The 21,519-nt window shown below is 36.8% G+C and overlaps 1 protein-coding gene across 1 annotated transcript in view; it reads left to right on the forward strand.

Annotated features, from left to right (window-relative positions):
- KDM7A (lysine demethylase 7A) overlaps positions 1 to 21,519 on the forward strand; it is a 102,751-nt gene that overhangs the window by 8,958 nt on the left and 72,274 nt on the right. The window contains exon 2 of the mRNA XM_036759200.1: positions 14,287 to 14,372. Within this exon, the coding sequence (XP_036615095.1) occupies positions 14,287 to 14,372 (86 nt within the window). The remainder of the gene's footprint in view (positions 1 to 14,286; positions 14,373 to 21,519) is intronic.

Below are 21,519 nucleotides of genomic sequence, written 5' to 3' on the forward strand. Positions count from 1 at the left end.
CATTATCTATCTTGCATTATCTCTTTATTTTGTTAAACATTTCCTAATTACATTTTAACCTGATTAGGCAACACTTGAGGGAGGTTTTGGTTGCTGGAGTTTGAAAAACTTCTGTGCTATATTATACTTCCTTTTTTGTTTTGTCCTGGCAGACCAGAAAGTTTTTGTTTTCGCCTGAGAACAAACAACCTTACCTAGATTCCATGTCTTTATTGTTTTCCTCTTTGACTCTTGCTTTTATACTTCCTGAAAGTAACCTTCCTTTATCTTCTGAGTGTTCAACTTTATTCAGTCATATCACTTTCTCCAGACCATTCACATTATCTGCCTCTCTTTTTGATACAGCCCCTGATTTTCTCCTAATATCTTTCAACCTTCTTTCCTGGAACCATGTATTATCTTCAGGTTGCAGACTCTCCAACTTAACGGAATATGCTTATGAGTAGGGGATAGGTCACCTTTTTTTAACTTGTTTCATACGTAACTTGGGGTTAATTTAACCATTTCTGCTCACTGATGATGTAAAAAGTATTTATCCTGGGAAGGTCTCTGAAATGATGGAGAGGAAGGCGTTATAAAGGGTTGCGTACACCTTATTGGATGACAAAAAGAACTGGCAAGTCAGGAGTAGTGAATGGTAACTTGCAGGTAAGCTTGTCTGTCTGAGTTGATGTATTCACCCAAGCAGTGGTAAAGAATAAATAAATGAGGCTGGTGATGAGGGCCATGTCTTTGAAGGCTAGAATGAGCAATTTAATTAGATTCATAGTTAGGCACTGAAGACTCTTGAGCCTGAGAGTGACATGGTGGTAATGAGTTTGTGTAGTAATTGTATTCTTTATGTGGTTTTGGTGGGTGGATATATGTTTGTGATGTTTGTTGTGTCTGAGTATCCTTTCCCTCCCAGAGTTGTTGCCTGACACTGTTTTCTTCAATAGTTGTCTTTGCTTATGGAGATTTCATGTTCTTTGGTGTTGGAAGGAAGGAGGGGGGGGGAGGGGGAGAGAGAGAGAGAGAGAGAGAGAGAGAGAGAGAGAGAGAGAGAGAGAGAGAGAGAGTGTGTGTTTTTTCAATTTGAGTCTGCTTTGCCTCTGACTTGCTATTCCCTTTGTCCTTCTCCAACCTCTAGTTAATTTTGACTTTTCCCCAGGAAGATCCCAAAGTGCTCAATAATCTTTGGTTGTGGAATAATTTTTGAGCCAATGAAATGTTAGCTCAATGATTGTTCCTAGGCTTGTAAGAGTCATATGTCTCACAGATGGCTATATTAGCATGTAAGAGAAATACAGTAACACTTCATTTATCCAACATCTTTGGGGAGTGAAGTGTTCTACATCAGTAAATTTTCCCGATAACTGAAACCTGCCTCTTATAAGAATGGAAACTTTTTTTAATACCTTAACTGTTTTTGACGATGGTGAGGGAATAGCTAGAAATGAACTCATAGTCAAATGAATTACATCCAAAGTAATGGAACAATTTGCAGATGCGATTGCAGAGCTATTATTGGTAAACTTTAAGGAATCGTGGACAATGAAAAACTTTTGCCAGAAGGCTAAAAACTTGAAAATATTGTAATTTTCAGAAGGAGGAGGAGGGAATTTTGGATCTCTGAAAAACTCTTGAATAAATTATTAAATGAATGGTTTGTGAGCACTTAGAAAAAAGAGGTAATCTTTAGTAGCCAGCCTTGGTTTCCTAAAAACAAAGTGTGGCTGGAATAGGTTAGGTATGCAAGACACAACAGTCAATGAATATAGTAATCTACTATTCAATATATCCGAAAACTCCAGCTTCTGGGATAAGAACTTTCTATTTAACAAAAATTGCTGGGAAAACTGGAAAATAGTATGATAGAAACTAGGCATAGACCAGCATCTTAAACCCTATACCAAGATAAAGTCAAAATGGGTACATGATTTAGATGTAAAGATTGAAGGAATAGTTTACACATCAGATCTATGAAGAAGGGAAGAATTTATGACCAAACAAGAGATAGAGAACATTATGAAATACAAGATGGATGATTTTGTTTACATTAAAGTTTTTGCACAAAGTCAATGCAACCAGGATTAGAAGGGAAGCAGAAAGCTGGGAAACAATTTTTACAGTCAATGTCTCTGATAAAGGCTTCATTTCTAAAATATATAGAGAACTGAGTCGAATTTATAAGAATACAAGTCATTCCCCAATTGATAAATGGTCAAAGGATATGAACGAGCAGTTTTCAGAAGAAGAAATTAAAGCTATTTAGAGTCATGAAAAAATTCTCTAAATCACTGTTGATTAGAGAAATGCAAATCAAAACAACTCTGAGGTACCACATCATACTTATCAGATTGGCTAACACAACAAAACAAGAAAATAAATGTTGGAGAAGATGTGGGAAAATTGGAACACTATCCAACCGTTCTGGAGAGCAATTTGGAACTATGCCCGAAGGGTTATAAAGCTGTGCATACCCTTTGATGCAGCAGTACCACCTCTGGGTGTGTATCCCAAAGAGATCATAAAAATGGGAAAAGGACCCACATGTACAAAAATATTTATAGCAGCTCTTTTTGTGATGGCCAAGAATTGGATATTGAGTGGATGTCCATCAATTGGGAAATGGCCGAACAAGTTGTGGTATACGAACGTAATGGAAAACTAATGTGCAATAAGAAATGATGAGCAGGTGGACTTCAGAAAAACCTGGAAAGACTTCTGTGAACTGATGCGTAATGAAATGAGCAGAACCAGGAGAACATTGTTACACAGTAACAGCCACATTGTGCATTGACTGACTGATAGATTCAGCTCTTCTCAGCAATGCAAGGATCTAAGACAACTCCAAAATACTCCTGATAGAAAATGCTATCCACATCCAGAGAAAAAACTTTGGAGACTGAATGCAATGGAAGCATACTACTTGCTCTCCTTTTCTTCTGTTTTGTTTTGTTCTTTCTTGTGGCTCTTCCCATTAGTTCTAATTCTCCATTACATCATGACTAATGTGAAAGTATGTTTAATATGAATGTATATGTAGAGCCTATATCAGATTGCATGCCTCTTTGGGGAGGGGAGGAGGGGAAGGGGGAGAAAATTTAAAACTCAAAATCCTATGAATGTTGAAAACTATAAACAAATCAATTATTAGAAAAAAGAACGGAATGTGCCAAATTAATCTCATTTCCCTTTTTGGTAGTGAGCAGAGATGAGGGGAGTGCTTTAGAAATATCATATCTATGTTTCATCAATATACATATTTCAGCAAAACTTTTGATGTACTTATATATAGATAAGGTGAAATTGGGTCTGAGTATTAGTATAGTTAAGTGGATTTGTGACACTTGTACATTTGCTAATTAATCTAACCAAGTTGTTAAAAATCCTTGATTAGAAAAGACCCAAAGACCAAGCTCTTTGGCACACCACTAAGGATCTCCCTCTCCTCATTGACATCAATCCAATAATTAACACTGTACCCATATGGTTGTAAACAAAAGTAGAGGTAATTCCACCTTTGATGCTTAATTAACTGTGTGATCTTGCTCAAGTCATAACCTCCTCGGGACTCAGTTTTGTCCTCATTTCCAAAATGAAGAGATTGAATTAGTTGATCTCTGCAATCACTTTTAGCTATAGATTTATGATCCTTGGATCAGTGGGTGGGAGTTGCAAAGGGGCAGATTTAAGTTTGATGTCAGGAACAATTTTCTAACATCTGTAAATGGTATGAGCTGCCTTGAGAGGTGGCAGGTTCTCCCTTATTGAAGAATTTTAGGCAGATGCCAGATGGCCATTTGTCTAATATGTGATGGTGGGGATTCCTTTGGGAGTATGAATCAGACCTAGATGATTACTGGGGTCTGTGGTTAGGGATCATTTAGTCTAATACCTTTGTCTTTCCATATGAAGAAACTGAAGTTCAGGAAGCTTACTTGCTCAAGGTGAGAAAGGTTGCAAGTGATGGAGCCAGGCTTCAAACCCAGGCTGGATGGTGAAAGACAGCTTAAGGAACTGCTGATCCAGGGGGGAAAGGGTGTAGGGAGGCCTTGACAGTTTATTCCTTAGTATATATTATATGCTCATTTGTTCATTCTTTATTGCCCTTTGCTCATGCTACTTCCTCCCTTCCCTCTACCCCAACATGGATGTTCTTTTCTCTAAACTCCACTTACCTGTCAAGGTCCAGTTCAGAGTTTCATTGAGTAAGGCCTTCCAAAATATCAATTTATATCCTCTTGGAGTTCTGTAACCTGTACATACACTCTTGCACTTTATATACACTGTATTGTTTGTTAATTGTCTTATTTGTGTTAGACTTTTCTCCCTACTACATTGTAAAGGCAAGGACTGTATCTCATTATTTTGGAATCTGTGAAATACCTAGGACAAATCTGATCACAAAGTACGTGCTGTTGAATTGATGAGACTAAAGTAGTGGCTGTTAAATTGATTAGGGTCTGAGGAGGGATAAATCTAAAGAGCTAAAATGTCTTTTTTATAAAAGTTTATTTTTAGGGGCAGCTAGGTGGTGCAGTGAGTAGAGCACCGGCCCTGGAGTCAGGAGGATCTGAGACACTTGACACATGTACTAGCTCTGTGACCTTGGGCAAGTCACTTAACCCCAATTGCCCTGCCAAAAAACAACAAAAAAGTTTATTTAAAGATGGAAGTTATAAAACAGTTTTTTTTTCTTCTACAGTATTTTGATTTTATTTGAATGTATGTATAACCTTGGTGAGGTCCTATGCCTCATACACCTACTCTTTTATCTTCATTGCAGTCGTCAATACCTCCACACTTTATTGCCTTCTTAGACAATTACCTATGTTTCCACTTCACTTTCTTCCCTCCCCTAAATCAGTGAGCTCTAGAATTGGCAAATTCAACTCTACTCTTCCATCCTCAGATTTTTCATCCTTTTGTCCTATTGCTGCCATGTCATGCTAAACCCCAATCTTGTATTATTCCCATCATGAGCCTTCTTAGCTCCTTCTCACATGCTGCTGATTGGAACTGGGGGAAGTCACAAAGGCATGCTGATTGGGTATGCTCAAATTTGTCATCTGATCTTAACTGAGCCCTCAAAGCTGAAAGGCAATTATTGTATTTTTCCTTAGTTTATTTCACTACCCACAGAAGCTATTCCAAAGCTCTTTTCTCATTAAATTTATCATCCCTTCCCCCTTTCTCTGCTCTCTCAGATGAGAATCTTGACTCTGTACTGAAAATCGAGGAATTTGCCATGAGCTCCCTCTTCTTCTCTTTTCGTTTTAGAAACCTTTTGACATCATCCCATATCCTCTTTTCTACCAGTTTCTTAATAATGAAATGACGCCCCCCCCTTTTTTTTTGGCTAAAGCCAGTTCCTTCATATTAATTGATTCTCATCCCTTTCAGTCTTCTTTAGCAGATTATACCCTTCAGTCATTTCCCTTCCCTCTCTAATCTTCAATCTCTCCCTATTAATTGGTACCTTTCCTAAGGTTTTTATGTAGGACCAAATTTCCCCCATACTTTAAAAACAACAACATAACTTTACTATTCCCTCCCACTCTCTTTAGCTATCTTCCTCTATCTCTTCTCTTTCACAGCCAGACTTATAGAAAAAGTTGTCACTTACTTGCCTGCACCTCCTTTTTTTTCCCCTTAACGTTTTTTCCATTCTGGCTTCTGTCAGTTGAAATTCCTTCTTCCAGAGTTACCAAACATCGCTTAACTTTGCCAAATCGGATAGTCTTTTTTTAGTTGTTACTATTCCAGATCTTTCTGCTGCATTGAACATTGTTAATGACCCTCTCTACCAGGACTCCCTCCTACCTCTCCCTCTCCCTCTCTCCCCCTACCCCCCCACGTTTTTGTCTTCTGGTTCTCCTACTTATTTGACCATACCTTCATCTCTTTTGATAACTTATCACCAATATCATGTCCTCTTACTGTGAGTGTTCCCGAAGGCTCTTTTTCTGGGCCCTCTTCTTTTTATATACCCAGTCTCTTTTGATGATCTAATCTATTTCCATGTGTTCAGTTATCATCTCTATGCAGGTGACTCAGATGTCTAAGTATCCAGCCCCACTCTCTCAGCTGAGCTTAAGTTCAGCATCACAAATTGCCTATTGGATGTTTCGAGTTGGTTGTCCTGGAGGCATCTCAGACTCAGAGTATTCAAAACAAACTCAGATGTCTTCCCAAACCCCTCCCTTTCCCTAAACTTTCCAATTTCTGTCAAAGGCTCCACCATTCTTCCAGTCTCCCATGTTCATAATCTCTACTCACTTTCCCCTCCTCCCACAAGTTTTAGTCAGTTGCCAAATCTTTTGGTTTCTATCTCCACAACATTCACATCCAGTGCCTTCTCAGTCCTCACACAACCACTGCCTAGTTCAAGACCTCTTATTTCTTACCTCAACTCTTTCAGTGACCTCCATATAGGCTTCTTGCCTCAATCCTCTCTTCATTCCAGTCTATCCTCCACATAGCTGACCAAATTGATCTTCCTTAAGTGAATATCTGACCATGTTACTCAGTAAATTCTACAGGCTCCCTATTGACTCTTGATTTAAATACAAAATTCTCTGTTTTACTTTAAACATTAGTAGGACTGATGTACAACCATTTTCATCCCATTATTTCTGTTTACTTTGTCTTTTTGAAAAAAAAAGTCATTTATCAATTGATTGCCTCTTGATCCGTAGAGGCATTCCTAAGTTCTGGTCCTTCTGGTATTAAAGACTTTTACAACCTGACCTTGTCCTAATTTTTTTTAACTCATTATTCCCCTGGTCTATTTCTCATGATAATACTCTGTTTTCTACCTTATTGAATCTCTCTTCTTCAAGAAGCAACTCAAACACTGTATTCTGCATGGTTACCTAGTACCCCAGACTACCTTGCTTTTATTTTGTATTGATGCAATATACAGTATGAGGAATTAAATTTGATTCAATAGTCACCTATAGAGTTTTTTTGATCAAATAAGATATTTGTAAAGTGCTTAGCACAGTCCCAGGCAAATAAGTAGATGCTATATAAATGATTATTGCCTTCCTAGTAATTTCATTATTTGTATGGTTTTGTTGTGGGTGTGTCTTAAGTGTCTTTTAGGGGTATGTAGTTTTCAAAATGAGGTATGTTCTCTGTATTCTCTGTATACTTGTATGTATACATGTTTTCTCTTTTGATGGAATGTAAACTTTTTGAGAGTAAGAATTGTTTCATATTTTGTATTTGCATCCCTACCTCCAAGCATAGTGCTTAAACACAGATGCTTAATACATGCTTATTTGTTGATTAATTGCAGATTCCCATTGCCAGGTGCCAAGTAAGTTATAAAGATATGCAAAATATGATTCTGCTTTCAGGGAGCTTGCCAGTCTATTAGGGGTATTACAATCTAGGATTTGCATCTAACATTTGAGGATGTTTTCTGTAGGTGAAGTGCCTTTTGGTTGAATATTTAATGAGAGCTTATAATTTATTTTATTCATCTGGTTCAAGTTTTAGAAATGTAGTGATCATAGTGGACATTTGTTTTGACAACCAGTCTTCCTGAGTGCACTAGATCTCCTCTTCAGTGTATCTTTCATACTGCTGTCAGAAGAATCTTTTTTCACGTAGATCTGATCATGTTAGTCATTTGTTCAAAAGTCTTTAATGACTTCCCACTACTTCCTAAATAGAGTTGTGATACTTTGTTATCCTGTTACACAGGGACCTCTGCAATCTGACACGACCCTTCTTTCCCTCCCTCATAGCATGACCTCCGTACCCTTTCTGTTACAGCTAAACTTGTCTGTACTTTGTCTCCTCAGTGCTCGATATACTCTGTAGTCAACTAATGGCAAAGAAAATATTTTAAAAAATCGACTTGACAAGTATAACATTTGGGACGGTGGTTCCTAGATAGCAGTTGCCCTGAAAAATCTCTAGAACCCTTGGGTGCAGTTCAAGCTGTTCTATACAAGTCAGCACTATGCTATAGCAGCTCCATGTGCTAATGCTGTCTTATACTTTGTTATGAGGGGAATAGTGTTCAGAACAGGGGAGGTTGTAGTTGTCTTTGTGCTTTGCACTAGTCAGATTGTATCTGTGACGTATTCAGTTCTGTTTACCATATCTTAGGAGGGATGTTGATGAGCTGGAGAGCGTCCAGAGAAGGGCAGCCAAGATGATGAGGTCCAAGATCGTGCCATATAGAAGATTGAAGGAACTGGGGAGATTTCAGCCTGGAGAGAAGCAAAGATTTAGGGGGAACTTAACTATCTTACAGTATTTGAAGAATTGTTATATAGAAGAGAAATTAGATTTGTTCTTGGCCAGAGAGGGTAAGATTAGGAGTGGGTGGAATTTTCAGGGAAGAAGATTTCAGCTTGAAGCAAGGAAAAACTTCTTAGAGAGCTATCTTGGGATGGGTTCTCCTTCACTAGAAGTGTTAAACCAGAAAGACCATTTCGAGTAAATAAAAGCCCTGGTCTGATTTGGGGGCAAAAAAGGTGGGTTTTTTTTGGGTTATTTTAGATGGCCTCTGAAATCCTTTCTATCCGTGAGAACCTGTGATTCTGTGAGATATTTTATTGATTACTACTGCTGTATACCCATAGCTATGCTAGATGGTAGCTTCTAATCAAAGACACAAACTATGATAACAAATTTCTTGACTTCAAGCAGTTTACAATTCTAGGTGTTGAGCTAAGCATGAGATAAAAACATCAAGTAATGCTTTGTAGTGATTGTTAAGTGATAATAAGTACACTTCAACAATTAAGTGCTATAAGAAGTTTGAAGAGAGAAAAATAATTTATAGCTGAGACAGTTGGAGAAAACTTCACAGGAGGTAACATTTGCTTTGGGCCGTGGAGGATGGTGTAGTATTTTGGTAGATGAATAGGAGAAGGAGAGCACATTTTAGGTAGGAGAAACAGCTAACCAAGCCTATTGATAATACTGTTTCAAAAAATTAGCCACCTAGTCTCCAACATCAAGAAAGAGAATATAAATGGGAGCAGTGGGGGTGGGTGGGGTGGGAGTGGGGAGGGAGAAAATGTTTTCAAATCCCAGGGCATTCTGGTTAGTCATTAATTCAACTCTGTTCTCTTCAAGTGTCAAAAGAATGCCAGCTAAGCAACAATATCTGAAGATTAAGACAATGAAAAGTGCTAAAGTTGTCACTGTCCCACTCACCAAATGGCAGTGAAGCTGTTCTTCTGTAAACAGAAGCTGCTCAACAAAGGTCAGATTGTCACCACTATAGAAAGGATGCCAAAATGCGGTTCCTTGGAAATCAAAAGATTTTACCTTTTGGGTTAGCAGTTTCAGCACACACACACACACACACACACTTATTTTGTGTTGAAAGGACTCCAAAAATCTTCAAAAAGACTCTTACTTTAAACTGAATTGTGGTGTTACAAAATTATTTTAAACAAGAGTTACACTTTTATTGCCACACTAATTTGACTATCAGAGTACTACTACTTAGTTTTTTTTCATCATTTTCATGGGCTTTTAAAAACCTTGTTTGCCCAGTTTTCCCTTTTATATGTTTATTTCTTGATTTCATGTTAACTCTTTCCAAAAGACTGGGTTTTGTTTTGTTTTTTTTTCTTTTACATATGCAGCAGATTGTAGAGAAGCGAAGAGCCAGAGGTTTTGTTCCATAAAGGTTTTGCCTCCAACAATGTTGCAGCAACAAATATAGTTCTTCTTCAAATAAAGCTTTTCACTTTATTTTCTTAAATGGCTATTGTATACTTACCAGCATTATAAAGTGGCAGAGGATTAGGAGGAGGTACAAAGTTTTGCTAAGATAGAGTCTGGAAGAGGGGTGAGGGTGAAGACCAGTGGTGTACTATCACATGATTAACAACTGACTCTGAAAAAGATCTATGCACGACATACTTCTAAATTTAATTTGCATTATTAACATTTTCTCCATCACTTCTTATGTTTAGACAGTCAACAGAACAATAAATCAAACTCTCATTTGGAAGGTTTGTGGATTTCCAAACTAAATGGTCACACTAAAAAGCTATTTGGACTGATTCCAGCACACCCCTGGATAAGACACATACCTAGATGATAAAGTGCTTTGTGACGTTTGAGGGAGAATGTTGTTGAAATTAGGGATGGTCATTTTGGAGGACATTGGGGTTGAGATGAGCTTTATGTAAGAAACACATTTAGATTACAAACAGATAAAGAATATTTGATAGGCTTTAAATGATGAAGATGTAATGAATGAGGAAGAAATTGACTTAAGAATCTTCTTCCATAAGGTCTACATTTGATCTTAAATATTTACCTGGAATAAATAGCATAATGTAGTAGAAGGAGTACTGGACTTGAATCAGGAGACTTAAGTAGGTTCAAAAATTCCAATTATAACACCTACTAGCTGTGTAACTTTAAAGATGTTGAATTTCTCTGTGCCTTAGGTAACTTGTCTATAAAATGAAAGTAATGCTTTTGCCCACCTAATTTACGTGAGTGTTGTGAGGAAAGTATTTCATAAACTTTCAAATGTTACAGAAATGTGAGTTATTAGTATGGTTTTTTGGATACTTTAATATCTTAGTTATTAACATTTCTTGAAAAAACTCTTCTTTTTAATGAACTCTCTGGAAGTTGTTATGCTGTGCCATTAGGTTTTACTGTGAGTTGTAATATCAGTAGATTTCCAGGTTTTAAAACTGCTTTCACTTTTCTTTGATCTTTAGGAAGATGTTGAACCATACTATGTATTGTTGAGTTGACTTCAAGCATTCATTTTTATTTTATCTTCAGACACTTTTATAAAATCATCATCCTCAGAAATATTTAAAAAGTCTTTGTCCATTGGGACATATGTTAGACTATATTCTAAAATTGATGATAGGATATCTACCCTTTAATTGGGTAGTCTCAGTACTGGGCGTCTGTTCTAAGGATGTTACACAGAGGATCCCACATATCCCAAAATACTAATACCTGCAATTTTTGTGGTAGCAGAAAGTTGGAAATTGAGTGGGTGTCCATCAGTAGAGAATTTTGAGTAAGTTGTGGTATAGTAATGTAAGGGCATACTCTTGTACTTGAAGAAATACGATATGAAGAATTCTTAGATACGTGGAAATACTTACATAAACTGGTACAGAATGAAATAAGCAGAACTAAATGATTCCAATAATGTTAATGAAAAGTGTGCTGAAAGGTAGCTGAACTCAGATTCATTGGAATGACCAATCTTAGTACAGGAAAACAGATAATGAAGTCCACTTCCTTCCTCTCTATAGAAAGTTGAGGGGACTAAGGGTTCTGACTGTTGGATAGACAGCAAACATCTTCTTTAAGTTGGTTTTGCCAAACTGTTGTTAGGAAGTGGTAAGGGTGCTGGATGGCATATAGAGAGTCTTCATTGGCTATCTTGCTCTATCAGTAACTTGGTTAGATTAGTGTGTACAAATTTTTCTATTTCTAGGGACTATCATCTCCACTAGCATCCTACTCTGATGCCTCATTACAGTATGAAGGTGCTCCTGGGTTATTGAGAAAGAAAATACCAGTGGAGCACAGGCTCTGTCTGGATCTATTAAAATAAAAAGTTGTAAATATGTGCTTGTCACCACACACATATCTGCTGCTCAACCTTCCTAGATAAGTTTGAGAGGATTATTATTACTAGATGGGTTATAGTGTGAAGTATTTTTCCACACTGGCTACTTTTGAAAGAGCATCTGCTAAGTCCCACAGGGACATAAGGATTTCAGTTTTTAAAGTGTTAGATGGTCTCTTAATAATCCTGTGCTTAACCCCATTATACAAAGGAACAACTGAAATTGCATTTTGATTTAGTTGATTCCTTTAAAAAAAACCGTCAAAAGTTTAAATTCCTTGTTCACTTAAGTATTTATATTCCTGATCTTAAAATGTCCACTAGGCAATGACACACTTTTTTTCTTTTAGCATTAAAAAAATTATTCTAAATATGGTAGCTGAAGTAGAGTACTTCTTAATGAAAGAGAGTCTGAATTGGGGACCAAAAGGGTAAACCAAATGTACAGAAATATTCTATATGAAATGATAAACTTTAGTTATTTTATATTTATTCTAAAATATCTGTTGACTTTAGCAGAAAGTAGCAAAAACATGCTGTTTGCTTCTTGGTACTCTTCTGAATTTCTTATGATACAATAATACTCCATTTTTTAATATACTAAAATTTGGTCAGTTATTGGACATTAGCTGTTTCTGGTTTTTGTCTTTTATGAGTAATAGTATTCTGAACATTTTAAAAAAACAAATAACTGTTTGATATGGTTAGGGTACAACCCTAATAATGGAACCACTAGGTTAAAGGTGGTGAAGTTTTGTAGCTCTTATTGTATAATTTAACATTCAGTTCAATAATCATGTATAGATTATGCATTAGTGTCTATTACCTGCCAGGTACTATAGTGGCTATTGGGATATGAAGACAAAAAAACAATCTAGCATTAATCATTTATTTATAAATTCTCCAGTCTTTATTTTTTCTATAAAGTTTATTTCCATCAAAGTATCACTATATCTTACTTTCTGATTAAATTGTTATTATGATTTAAAATGTTAAGCAATTTTCTAGTATATGTAATTCTATATTTCATCATTTAAAAATTATCCTAATTAAAAGGGTTAATTCTTGTCTATGTTGATGCTAATAATCAGTAGGGCAGATTATTGTCATTGATATTAATGTACTGAAGGAAATAAATTACTCACTTGCAAGTGGTGATTAAAAATTGGGCTTGCAGAATTCTAGAATTCTAGAGCCTCAGTGTTGAATGGGTTATCTAGGCCAACCCTTACATGAAACATGATTTTACCAAATGATATGAAAATGAGTAGGGTTATAATACTCTTCTATGCCAGGCTAACTTGGCTTAACTCTTTATGAAGGGTCTGTCTCTTTCTCTCCAATTTTGAATTTAATCATCTCTCAGATACTAGGCTAAGGGGTTCACCGTGGACTTGACACCTAAATACAGTTTTTGTGGCTTATCTTTCTCTCCATGAGAATAGTAGAGCCACATTTCATTGATCTAGTACGGCTAAGGGCACTTTTTTTTTTTAATTTATACAGTGATTTTAATAACAATGATTTTGGTGTTATTGTGGCTTAAGACAGAATTACTTGCTCTAAATCACTTACTGATTGGAGGGATGCAAATTAAAACAACTCTGAGGTACCACCATCGGATTGGCTACTATGACAGAAAAGGAAAATGATAAATGTTGGAGGTGTGGGAAAATTGGGACACTGATGCATTATTGGTGGAGCTGTAAACTGATCCAACCATTCTGGAGAGCAATTTGGAACTATGCCCAAAGGGCAATCAAACTGTGCATACCCTTTGATCCAGCAATACCACTACTAGGTCTATAGCCCAGGGAAGATCACAAAAAAGGGAAAAGGACCTATATATTCAAAAATATTTATAGCAGCTCTTTTTGTGGTGGCAAAGAATTAGAAATTGAGGAGATGCCCATCAATTGGGGAGTGACTGAACAAGCTGTAGTATATGAATGTAGTGAAATACTATTGTGCAATAAGAAATGATGAGCAGGTGGACTTGAGAAGAACCTGGAAAGACTTACATAAACTGATGCTGAGTGACATTGTAAGGTGATCAACTATGATTGACTTGGCTCTTCTCAGCAATACAAAGATCCAAGACAATAACAAAATACCCAGTGATGGAAAATGCCATCCACATCTAGAGAAAGAGCTGATAGAGTCTGAATGCAGATCAGAACAAACTCTTTTCACTTTTTTTGTGGTTTTTCCCTTTTGCTCTGTTTCTTCTTTCATGACATGACTAATAAAAAAATAGGTTTTACATGATTGCACTATACCAGATTGCTCTCTGTCTTGGGGACAGTGGGAGTGAGGGAGAAAAATTTGGAACACAAAATCTTACAGAAAATGAATGTTGAAAACTATCTTTACATGTAATTGTAAAAAATAAAGTACCATTTACAAAAAAAAAAAAAGAATTACTCCCAACATTCCTACTAGCTTTTGATGGTGTGGAATTCATGTTGAGTTACTCCTGATCCTTTAAAGTTTCTCTCCATGTTTGCATGTCAGGTCATTAGGGAAGTGCAATATAATTTTGACATGTTCTGTCAGTGTAGGTAGAGAGTGTGTGTGTGTGTACAACTAAAATTGTTGGTAATTTTAGTTTTAAATTTATAAGACTAAACCTTTCAGTACATAGTGTTTGATACAGCTTTCTTTTAAATTTATTTTCAATTCTGAATTTTTTTTTCTTTCTATCTTAGCTGTGTTAGAGTAGAAGAACATCATGCTGTTGATATTGACCTCTATCACTGTCCCAACTGTGCAGTTCTCCATGGATCTTCCTTAAGTAAGTACTAGATTGTGCAAACTAATCTCAATGCAGGATATGTGATATCCCCTTATTCTAACCAGTTATGTCATTGTCATGTACTACTACAAAAAATGTTTTTCAGGAGACATTAGAAATAAATTCTAAATCTATTATTAAGCTATTATTCTAGGTCAGGAAGTTTGTTCAAGTTACTAATCATTACAATAAAGTGAAAATTGTGTTCAGATCCTGGTTACTCAATCCAACTGTTTAATCATTTTACAAATTAAAAATGTTCTCTTTTGGAAATATTTGTGATAACCTACAAAATAGGTAATGTTTTTATTTTCCCAATAAAACCAGACTATAATCCTTTAAACAATTTTATTTTGGGGTACAGCTTTATGTTTTTAGTAGAAAGTAACTATTTAGCTAGCACATATAATAAAAATGTACAGATAAATACTTCTGAATTATTGTTTCATTTTTTTTGCTTAAAAATTTAGATTACAAGATAGACTCAGAATTATGATCATCATTTTTCATTGTACCAAAACCCCCTGAACAAGAACTGTAGACTGCTGGTACCTGAATATGTTTTGGTCCATGGTTCGATTTAAAGATGAATCTATAATATTTTTCTGAATATAACAGTGAGGAATATAATTTAGGATTCTTTTTCATTTTTTAGAAACTCTCATAGTGTTCTATATGTGATTTTGCTTCATTTATCTGGTATTAACTAGTATCTAAAAGGGTGGGACTATGTTATATAAATTTTTCCCTCGGTAATAAAAACCATGCCTATATATATTACTATTCCTGTGATAGTAATGATTAAATATGAGTAGTTAGGTTGTAGTTATAATGTCTTTTCTGTGAAAATGTATACAGAGTCTAAATAGGCAATTTGTAACCAAGCTTTTGGAATATAGCTTATTTGTATGTTGGAGAATACCTCTGACATGATGATGAGAAGTTATTAACCTCTATTGTAATAGTATGATGCACTCAGAATACATTGCAATACTGTTATCAGTGAAGGGAATGTGTTTCAGTGATACACTTTCTTGTCAGAAATTTTGTTTTCTTACATAGAAATGATAGAGAAGCTAAACGAGGGTTACATTACGTAGGAGGTTATTCTTTTTCCACTTCTGTCCCCCTTGTAAACTTAAGTTTTACCCTCAAGAACCACAGGAGTGCTGCTCTTCCGTCTCTTGCCCAGCCATGCAGAGGCTGACCATTTGATTCACAAAGACCAGCCTTTGTGGAGACCTGCTGCCAGCGTCACCATGGCCTTGGTAGAACTAGCTAGATTAACTCATCTTAGAGGATGGCAGTTCTTATTTTTAGGTCATATGTGTACTTCACATGATATACCTATGATAGTATTGCAGCATAAGAGATAATTACCTCTGACATTCCCACTAGCTTCCAGTAGTAGGGAATTGGAGTTGAATTATCCCAGTCCTTTGTTGTTCACCATGAAGTTGACTTAATAGCTAAGCAGACAAGGGAAGTAAAATTTTGGTGTCTTCTGGCTGGATAGGTAAGGCATGGGAGGACAGGGGAAACTTAAATTGTTGTCATTTTTATTTTTAAATCTACCTGTACTTGAAAAAAGCATTGCTGTTGCATATTCCTGAGCCATCATGTAGTGCTTAGGAAAACAGAATACCTTTCATCTTACTCCATCTATGTGCTAACTTTGTTCAAAGTGGCTTTCACTCCAGACACTTAGATGTTGAAGTAGCATAGTGACTGCTTATCTCTACCCTAAATGACTCCGGAATGTAGTACTTTTGAAATAGTAGTTCTGTCTCCTCTCTCTGATGTCATTTATCAGAGCTGGTGTCACTGTTTTGTTGGTTGTAAATATGCTGCCTTGTTTTCTAATCATTTGTCCTGTGGAACATTTCAGAGTTGTTTGCCTGTCCTTTGGAGGTTTTATGACACCTATTTGGTGCTCAGAAGTTGTGTTTTGCTTACTTACAGGGTTCATTGGGAATATTACAGATAAATTGGACTATAAAAAGTAAAGCTGTTTAAATTTGGTTAGCTTTTTAGAAATGATTATCTGCAAAGACAAAAGTTTTCTGATATGTTAGTCATGGCGGTAGTGTCTATCAGTTTTCTGCATATGTATATTCTCTCATCACTAAGTATGTAGAAACTTGTGTACACATTTTGTTCTCTTCAGAGACGCAGCTGGAAGTTACCCTTTATACATAGTGTCTATTGTAGGCCAGACCTCTGACCAATATTAGAACAAAATAAGACATTTGGGGATTATTTAGCAGTTAACAGAAAAGGTTCATTTAACTATAGCAGGGGAAAGAAAGAAATTGTTGAAAAGAATATTAGAGATCCTTTGTTAAGGAAAAGAATATTTATTAAAGATATTAAGGATATTAAGGATTATTTCTATTGCCTGTATCTCTCTTGTGATGCTCTAAGGTTAGATGCTTAAAGTAATAGTTGAAGTTGCTCAAAGGGCCTCTGGCCCTTTTTGTACTTAGGTGACCAGGATAGGTCAGTAGCTTAAGCCCCTTACTTCTCTATATGTCTTGAGGACAATTTCGATGCCTTTTAAGAAAAACAAAAAACAAATAAACAAAAACATCTGGGGGCATGTAATAGGGCCAAGTCAGAGTGTCCAGACTCTGAGAAAAACTGTTCTTACTACAAGTGTTCTTACTTTGTAACCTAGAAACTGAGTTCAGCTTTTTTATTCATATGGAGAAATAAATCCAATGAAGTTATATTCATAGCCTTTGTGCTTTTTGAAGTAGTGTTAAATAGAGAATCAGCATCATAATGTAGTGCATAGAAAATCCAGACAACTTGGAGTCAAGTTCTGCATTTGACATACTGCCTTGGTAATCTCTCATTCCCAGGCAACACTCTAAGACTATAAGTTGTAGAAAAGTTGCAGATCTTCATTGTTAGATGAAGTTTTGCTTCTTGTTGGGAGTTTTTTGATTTGTTTGATCAATTTTACTGGATTTTTTTCACCTTCCTCTTTTTTTTTTATTTAAAAAAATGTCTTGGTTATAAGGGAGGCCTTTCTTTTTTTTTTAAATTTAAATTTATTTATTTAACATATTTGGTTTTCAACATTGATTTTCACAACAGTTTGGATTACAAATTTTCTTCCCATTTCTACCCTCCCCCCCACTCCAAGATGGCATATATTCTGGTTGCCCTGTTCCCCAGTCAGCCCTCCCCTCTATCACCCCCCCTCCTCTCTCATCCCCTTTTCCCTTCCTTTCTTGTAGGGCAAGATAAATTTCTACGCCCCATTGCCTGTGTATCTTATTTTTTAGTTGCATGCAAAAACTTTTTTTTTTTTTTGAACATCTGTTTTTAAAACTTTGAGTTCCAAATTCTCTCCCCTCTTCCCTTCCCACCCACCCTCCTTAAGAAGTCGAGCAATTCAACCTAGGCCACACGTGTATCATTATGTATAACCCTTCCACAATACTCATGTTGTGAAAGACTAACTACATTTTGCTCCTTCCCAACCCATCTCGCTTTATTGAATTTTCTAAGGGAGGCCTTTCTTGGAAGGGCATGGAGAGGGATTATAGGTAGGCCATACTGGTGGGGGAATCTGAACACTCCTTGCTCCTCATTTTCACTTCTAGACTTTCCCTTTACCTCCTTTACTCATTAGTCATTCCTTTTTAAGTCCATACATTTGAAATTTTCTACCCAGTAAAAATGATGGTACCTGTAGTGTATATCAGGTAGTCTTCCTCCTTTCTCAAGGAGTTCAACACCTCTATTCCTCTCCTCCACCACTCCTCTTATACAAAGGGTCTTTAATGTTTATGTGGATGCTCTTTCAGACTCCCTCACCTCTCATTTTTTCCAACCTCCTTAAGTGTCCCATGTCCAATTCCTTCATTCCATCATAGTTGCCCACTAGATCTTAACCATTATTTACAAGTATTCCACTTCCCTCATTAGAAACTTTTGACGTTCCCCTGTCTGGCCACATTTCCTTTCATTATACACTTGTTTATCTTTTATTCCTTCTGTACCTGTTCTTTGCCCTTATCAAGATGTCCCCTCCAGAAGCTATTTCAAACTTCTTAGCTCCTGAAGGCCCTCTCTCTCTTTTCCCATTCTCTGTCAGCTGATGAATACCTTGCCTCTTTACTGAAAAAATTGAAGCTGTTTAGCATGAACGCTCTCTTTTCCATCTACTTCATTTCAAAATCTTTTAAATCATCCTCCATTCTCCCCTCTTCTCTCTGTCTCTGACAAAGTGGGGGGTGACTCTTCTTTCAAAGTGTACCCCATTTACTCATTTAGCCCTTGTTATGTTCCCCTCCCATCTCTCTGGCGTATTATATCCTTATTCATCTCCCCTCTTTCTCAAATCTTCAACCTCTCTCTATCTGCTGGTTCCTTCCCTACTGCATTCAAACATGCCCAGGTCTTCCCTGTCCTTAAAAAAACAAACAAACCCCAACCCCTTACTACAGAGTCTCTTCTCCCTTCCTCTGCCAAACTCTTTGAAAAAGGTATTTCAACTTTCTGCCTCTACTTCTCTTCTCACTGCATAACTCTTTGCAATGTGGCACCAAATCTGTTCTCTCCAAAATTACCAATCATTTCCTTAGACATCTTATTTCCCACCTAAACTTCACTCATTTGGGACTTCTCCACCTTGCTCCCCAGTAAACTCATCATTGGGAAATCTCATCATCTTGCCACATCCTCAGTCTTGTTACTTACACTTAGTACCTTCTGCCCTCTGATGGGAGCCTGGAGCCATAAATGCCTCCACTTTAAGGAGAGGGGACAGGACAGACATCTCAGACATTTTATTTCTCACCTGGCTGCATTCATTTTGGACCTCTGGCTGCGCTCATTTTAGACTTCTTTGACTTCCACCTTGCCCCTGTGCTGGGTAACTGCCCCTCTTTCAGCTTTCTTTTGTATGTTGTCTTCCCCCATTAGATTGTAAGTGCCTTGAGGGCAGGGGCTGTTTTTTTTTTTTTTTGTATTTTTATCCCCAGCGCTTAACTGAGTACCTGGCACGTAGTAGCACTTAATTAATGTTTATTGACTATTGACTATTGCCAAATCTAATGGTCTTTTCTCAGTCTTAATCCTTTTCATCTAATCTGCTACTGGAGGTGCTATTTACTACTCTCTATTTACTGCCCTCTCCTGGATATTTCAGTTTCCTTTTCTGGCTCACAATCCAATTATGTCCATTAATTCTGGATGTTCTTCAAGAAGTTCTGTGTTGGACTTTTCTCTTCTTTCTCTCCACTCTCTCTTGGTAACCTCCTCAGCTCGTCTGGGTATAACTATCATTTCTATGCAGATGACTCCCAGGTCTTATCCAGTCCCAGTGCTCTCCCCCTCCCCTGAGGTTTAGTGTCCTGTATCACCGTTTTCTTATTGGACATTGAAACTGTGTGTCCCAGAGACATCTTATGTGTAAAATAGAACTCAATATCTTTTCCCCAAATCTTCCCCTCTTCCACAGTTTCCTGTTTCTCTCAAAGGTATCCTTTGTATCTCAGGTTCATAATCTTGGTATTATCCTCAACTCCTCACTCTGCCTCTCAAGCCTCATATCCAGTCAGTTGCAAAATTTTGCCATTTCTACCTGGATCACATCACAGCTCCTCCCTACTCTCACAGCTACTACCTTAGTTCAGGCCCTCCTCAGCTCTCACTTTTGTTATTACAACTGCCTGCTGATTGGTCTACTTTTCCTCAAATCTCCTTACTCCAGTTCATTCTACACAATTTTGCCCAAGCAATTTTCCTTTAGCACAGATACAACCATGTCATTCCTCTACTCAGCCAACCCCAGTGGCTTCCTATTGACTCTAGAATAAAATGTGAACTTCTTGTTTAGCTTTTAAAGCCTTATACAAGCTGTTTCCAACCTACCTGCCCAGCCATGTTGGACGTTGTCCCATCTCCCTCCCTCACCCCCAATCTGTGATCCAGCCAAACTGACCCTCTTACTATTCTTCACATGTGACATTACAGTTCCTCTCTCAGTACTTTACATTGGCTGGTTCCCATACCTGGGTTGTACTCTTTCCTTATGTTTGTCTCATAGAATATACCCTTCTTCCTTTAAGATGTAGGTCAGGTACTATCTTTTGTATGAAGCCTTTCCTGATTGCCCCCATGCCTCCCATTGCATTCCCTTCCAAACTATCTTGTATTTCACACACTGTGTATGTATTTGTATGTATTAATTTTGTGTTTATGCTGTCTGTGTTTTTTACACATACTTGTTGTCTCCCCCCATTATAAGCTTATTGTGAATATTGTAAGTAGAGATTGGTTCATTCTTTTTGTATCCCTATCACCTAGCGCAGTACCTGACACATAGTATGTGCTTAATAAATGTTGATTGATTAAAAAATGTAGGCAATGTAAAAACAAAGTGTATCAGTAAAACCTATTTAAAATAATCTATTACAAGTTAATATCAACAGCATGTTCTTTTACTGTTAACATAGCTAAGTCATAGAAAACATTAAATTCAGTATAAGAATAATTTACATATTAAGGATCTGGAAGGAGCTTTCAAAGTTCTAGAGTTTTTTATCTCTGTGGTGGCCCCTCAGTCCTTTTTCCCCCAGATTCTTTCTTTCCGTAATGATATGTCATCTTCTAGTAATTGACATGGGCTTCCTCACCATTCCATGTGCAAAGATCAGTGCCATTTGTTTTGCAACAGTCCAGAAATTCCCAAGATCTAGCAGTATTTCCTTTATATAGAGTCAGCTTTTACTCTGTCCTCCCTGCTGCTGTTCTCTCTACTGTTAAAAGATTTTAGTTGTACCATTGGGGAACTTCCTTTTTATTTCTTTTCTTGCTCTTGGTACATCATTATTGTACCTAGAATTTTCTTATTGTTAGGTGCTATTCAGACAACATGGTGCCTAATTCATATGTCAGCCTATAAGACGTGTGCTTTGGAGCATTTGCCAAACCACAACCAAAGCTGGACCCCTCTCCTTTTTAAAATTGTTCACTTGTAAATTGTGCAGTGATCTTTTTGTAGATTAGCATCTAGTAAGGCAGAAAACAATGACATATGCTTGCTAAAAGGTATTTACTAGTTTTGTGGAAGATTTTCCTGTATAAAGACCTAAAATTAGAGGAAATCCCAAATAGATGGCAATGATTC

This window comes from Trichosurus vulpecula, chromosome 5, assembly GCF_011100635.1.
Source record: "Trichosurus vulpecula isolate mTriVul1 chromosome 5, mTriVul1.pri, whole genome shotgun sequence".
NCBI lineage: Eukaryota > Metazoa > Chordata > Mammalia > Diprotodontia > Phalangeridae > Trichosurus > Trichosurus vulpecula.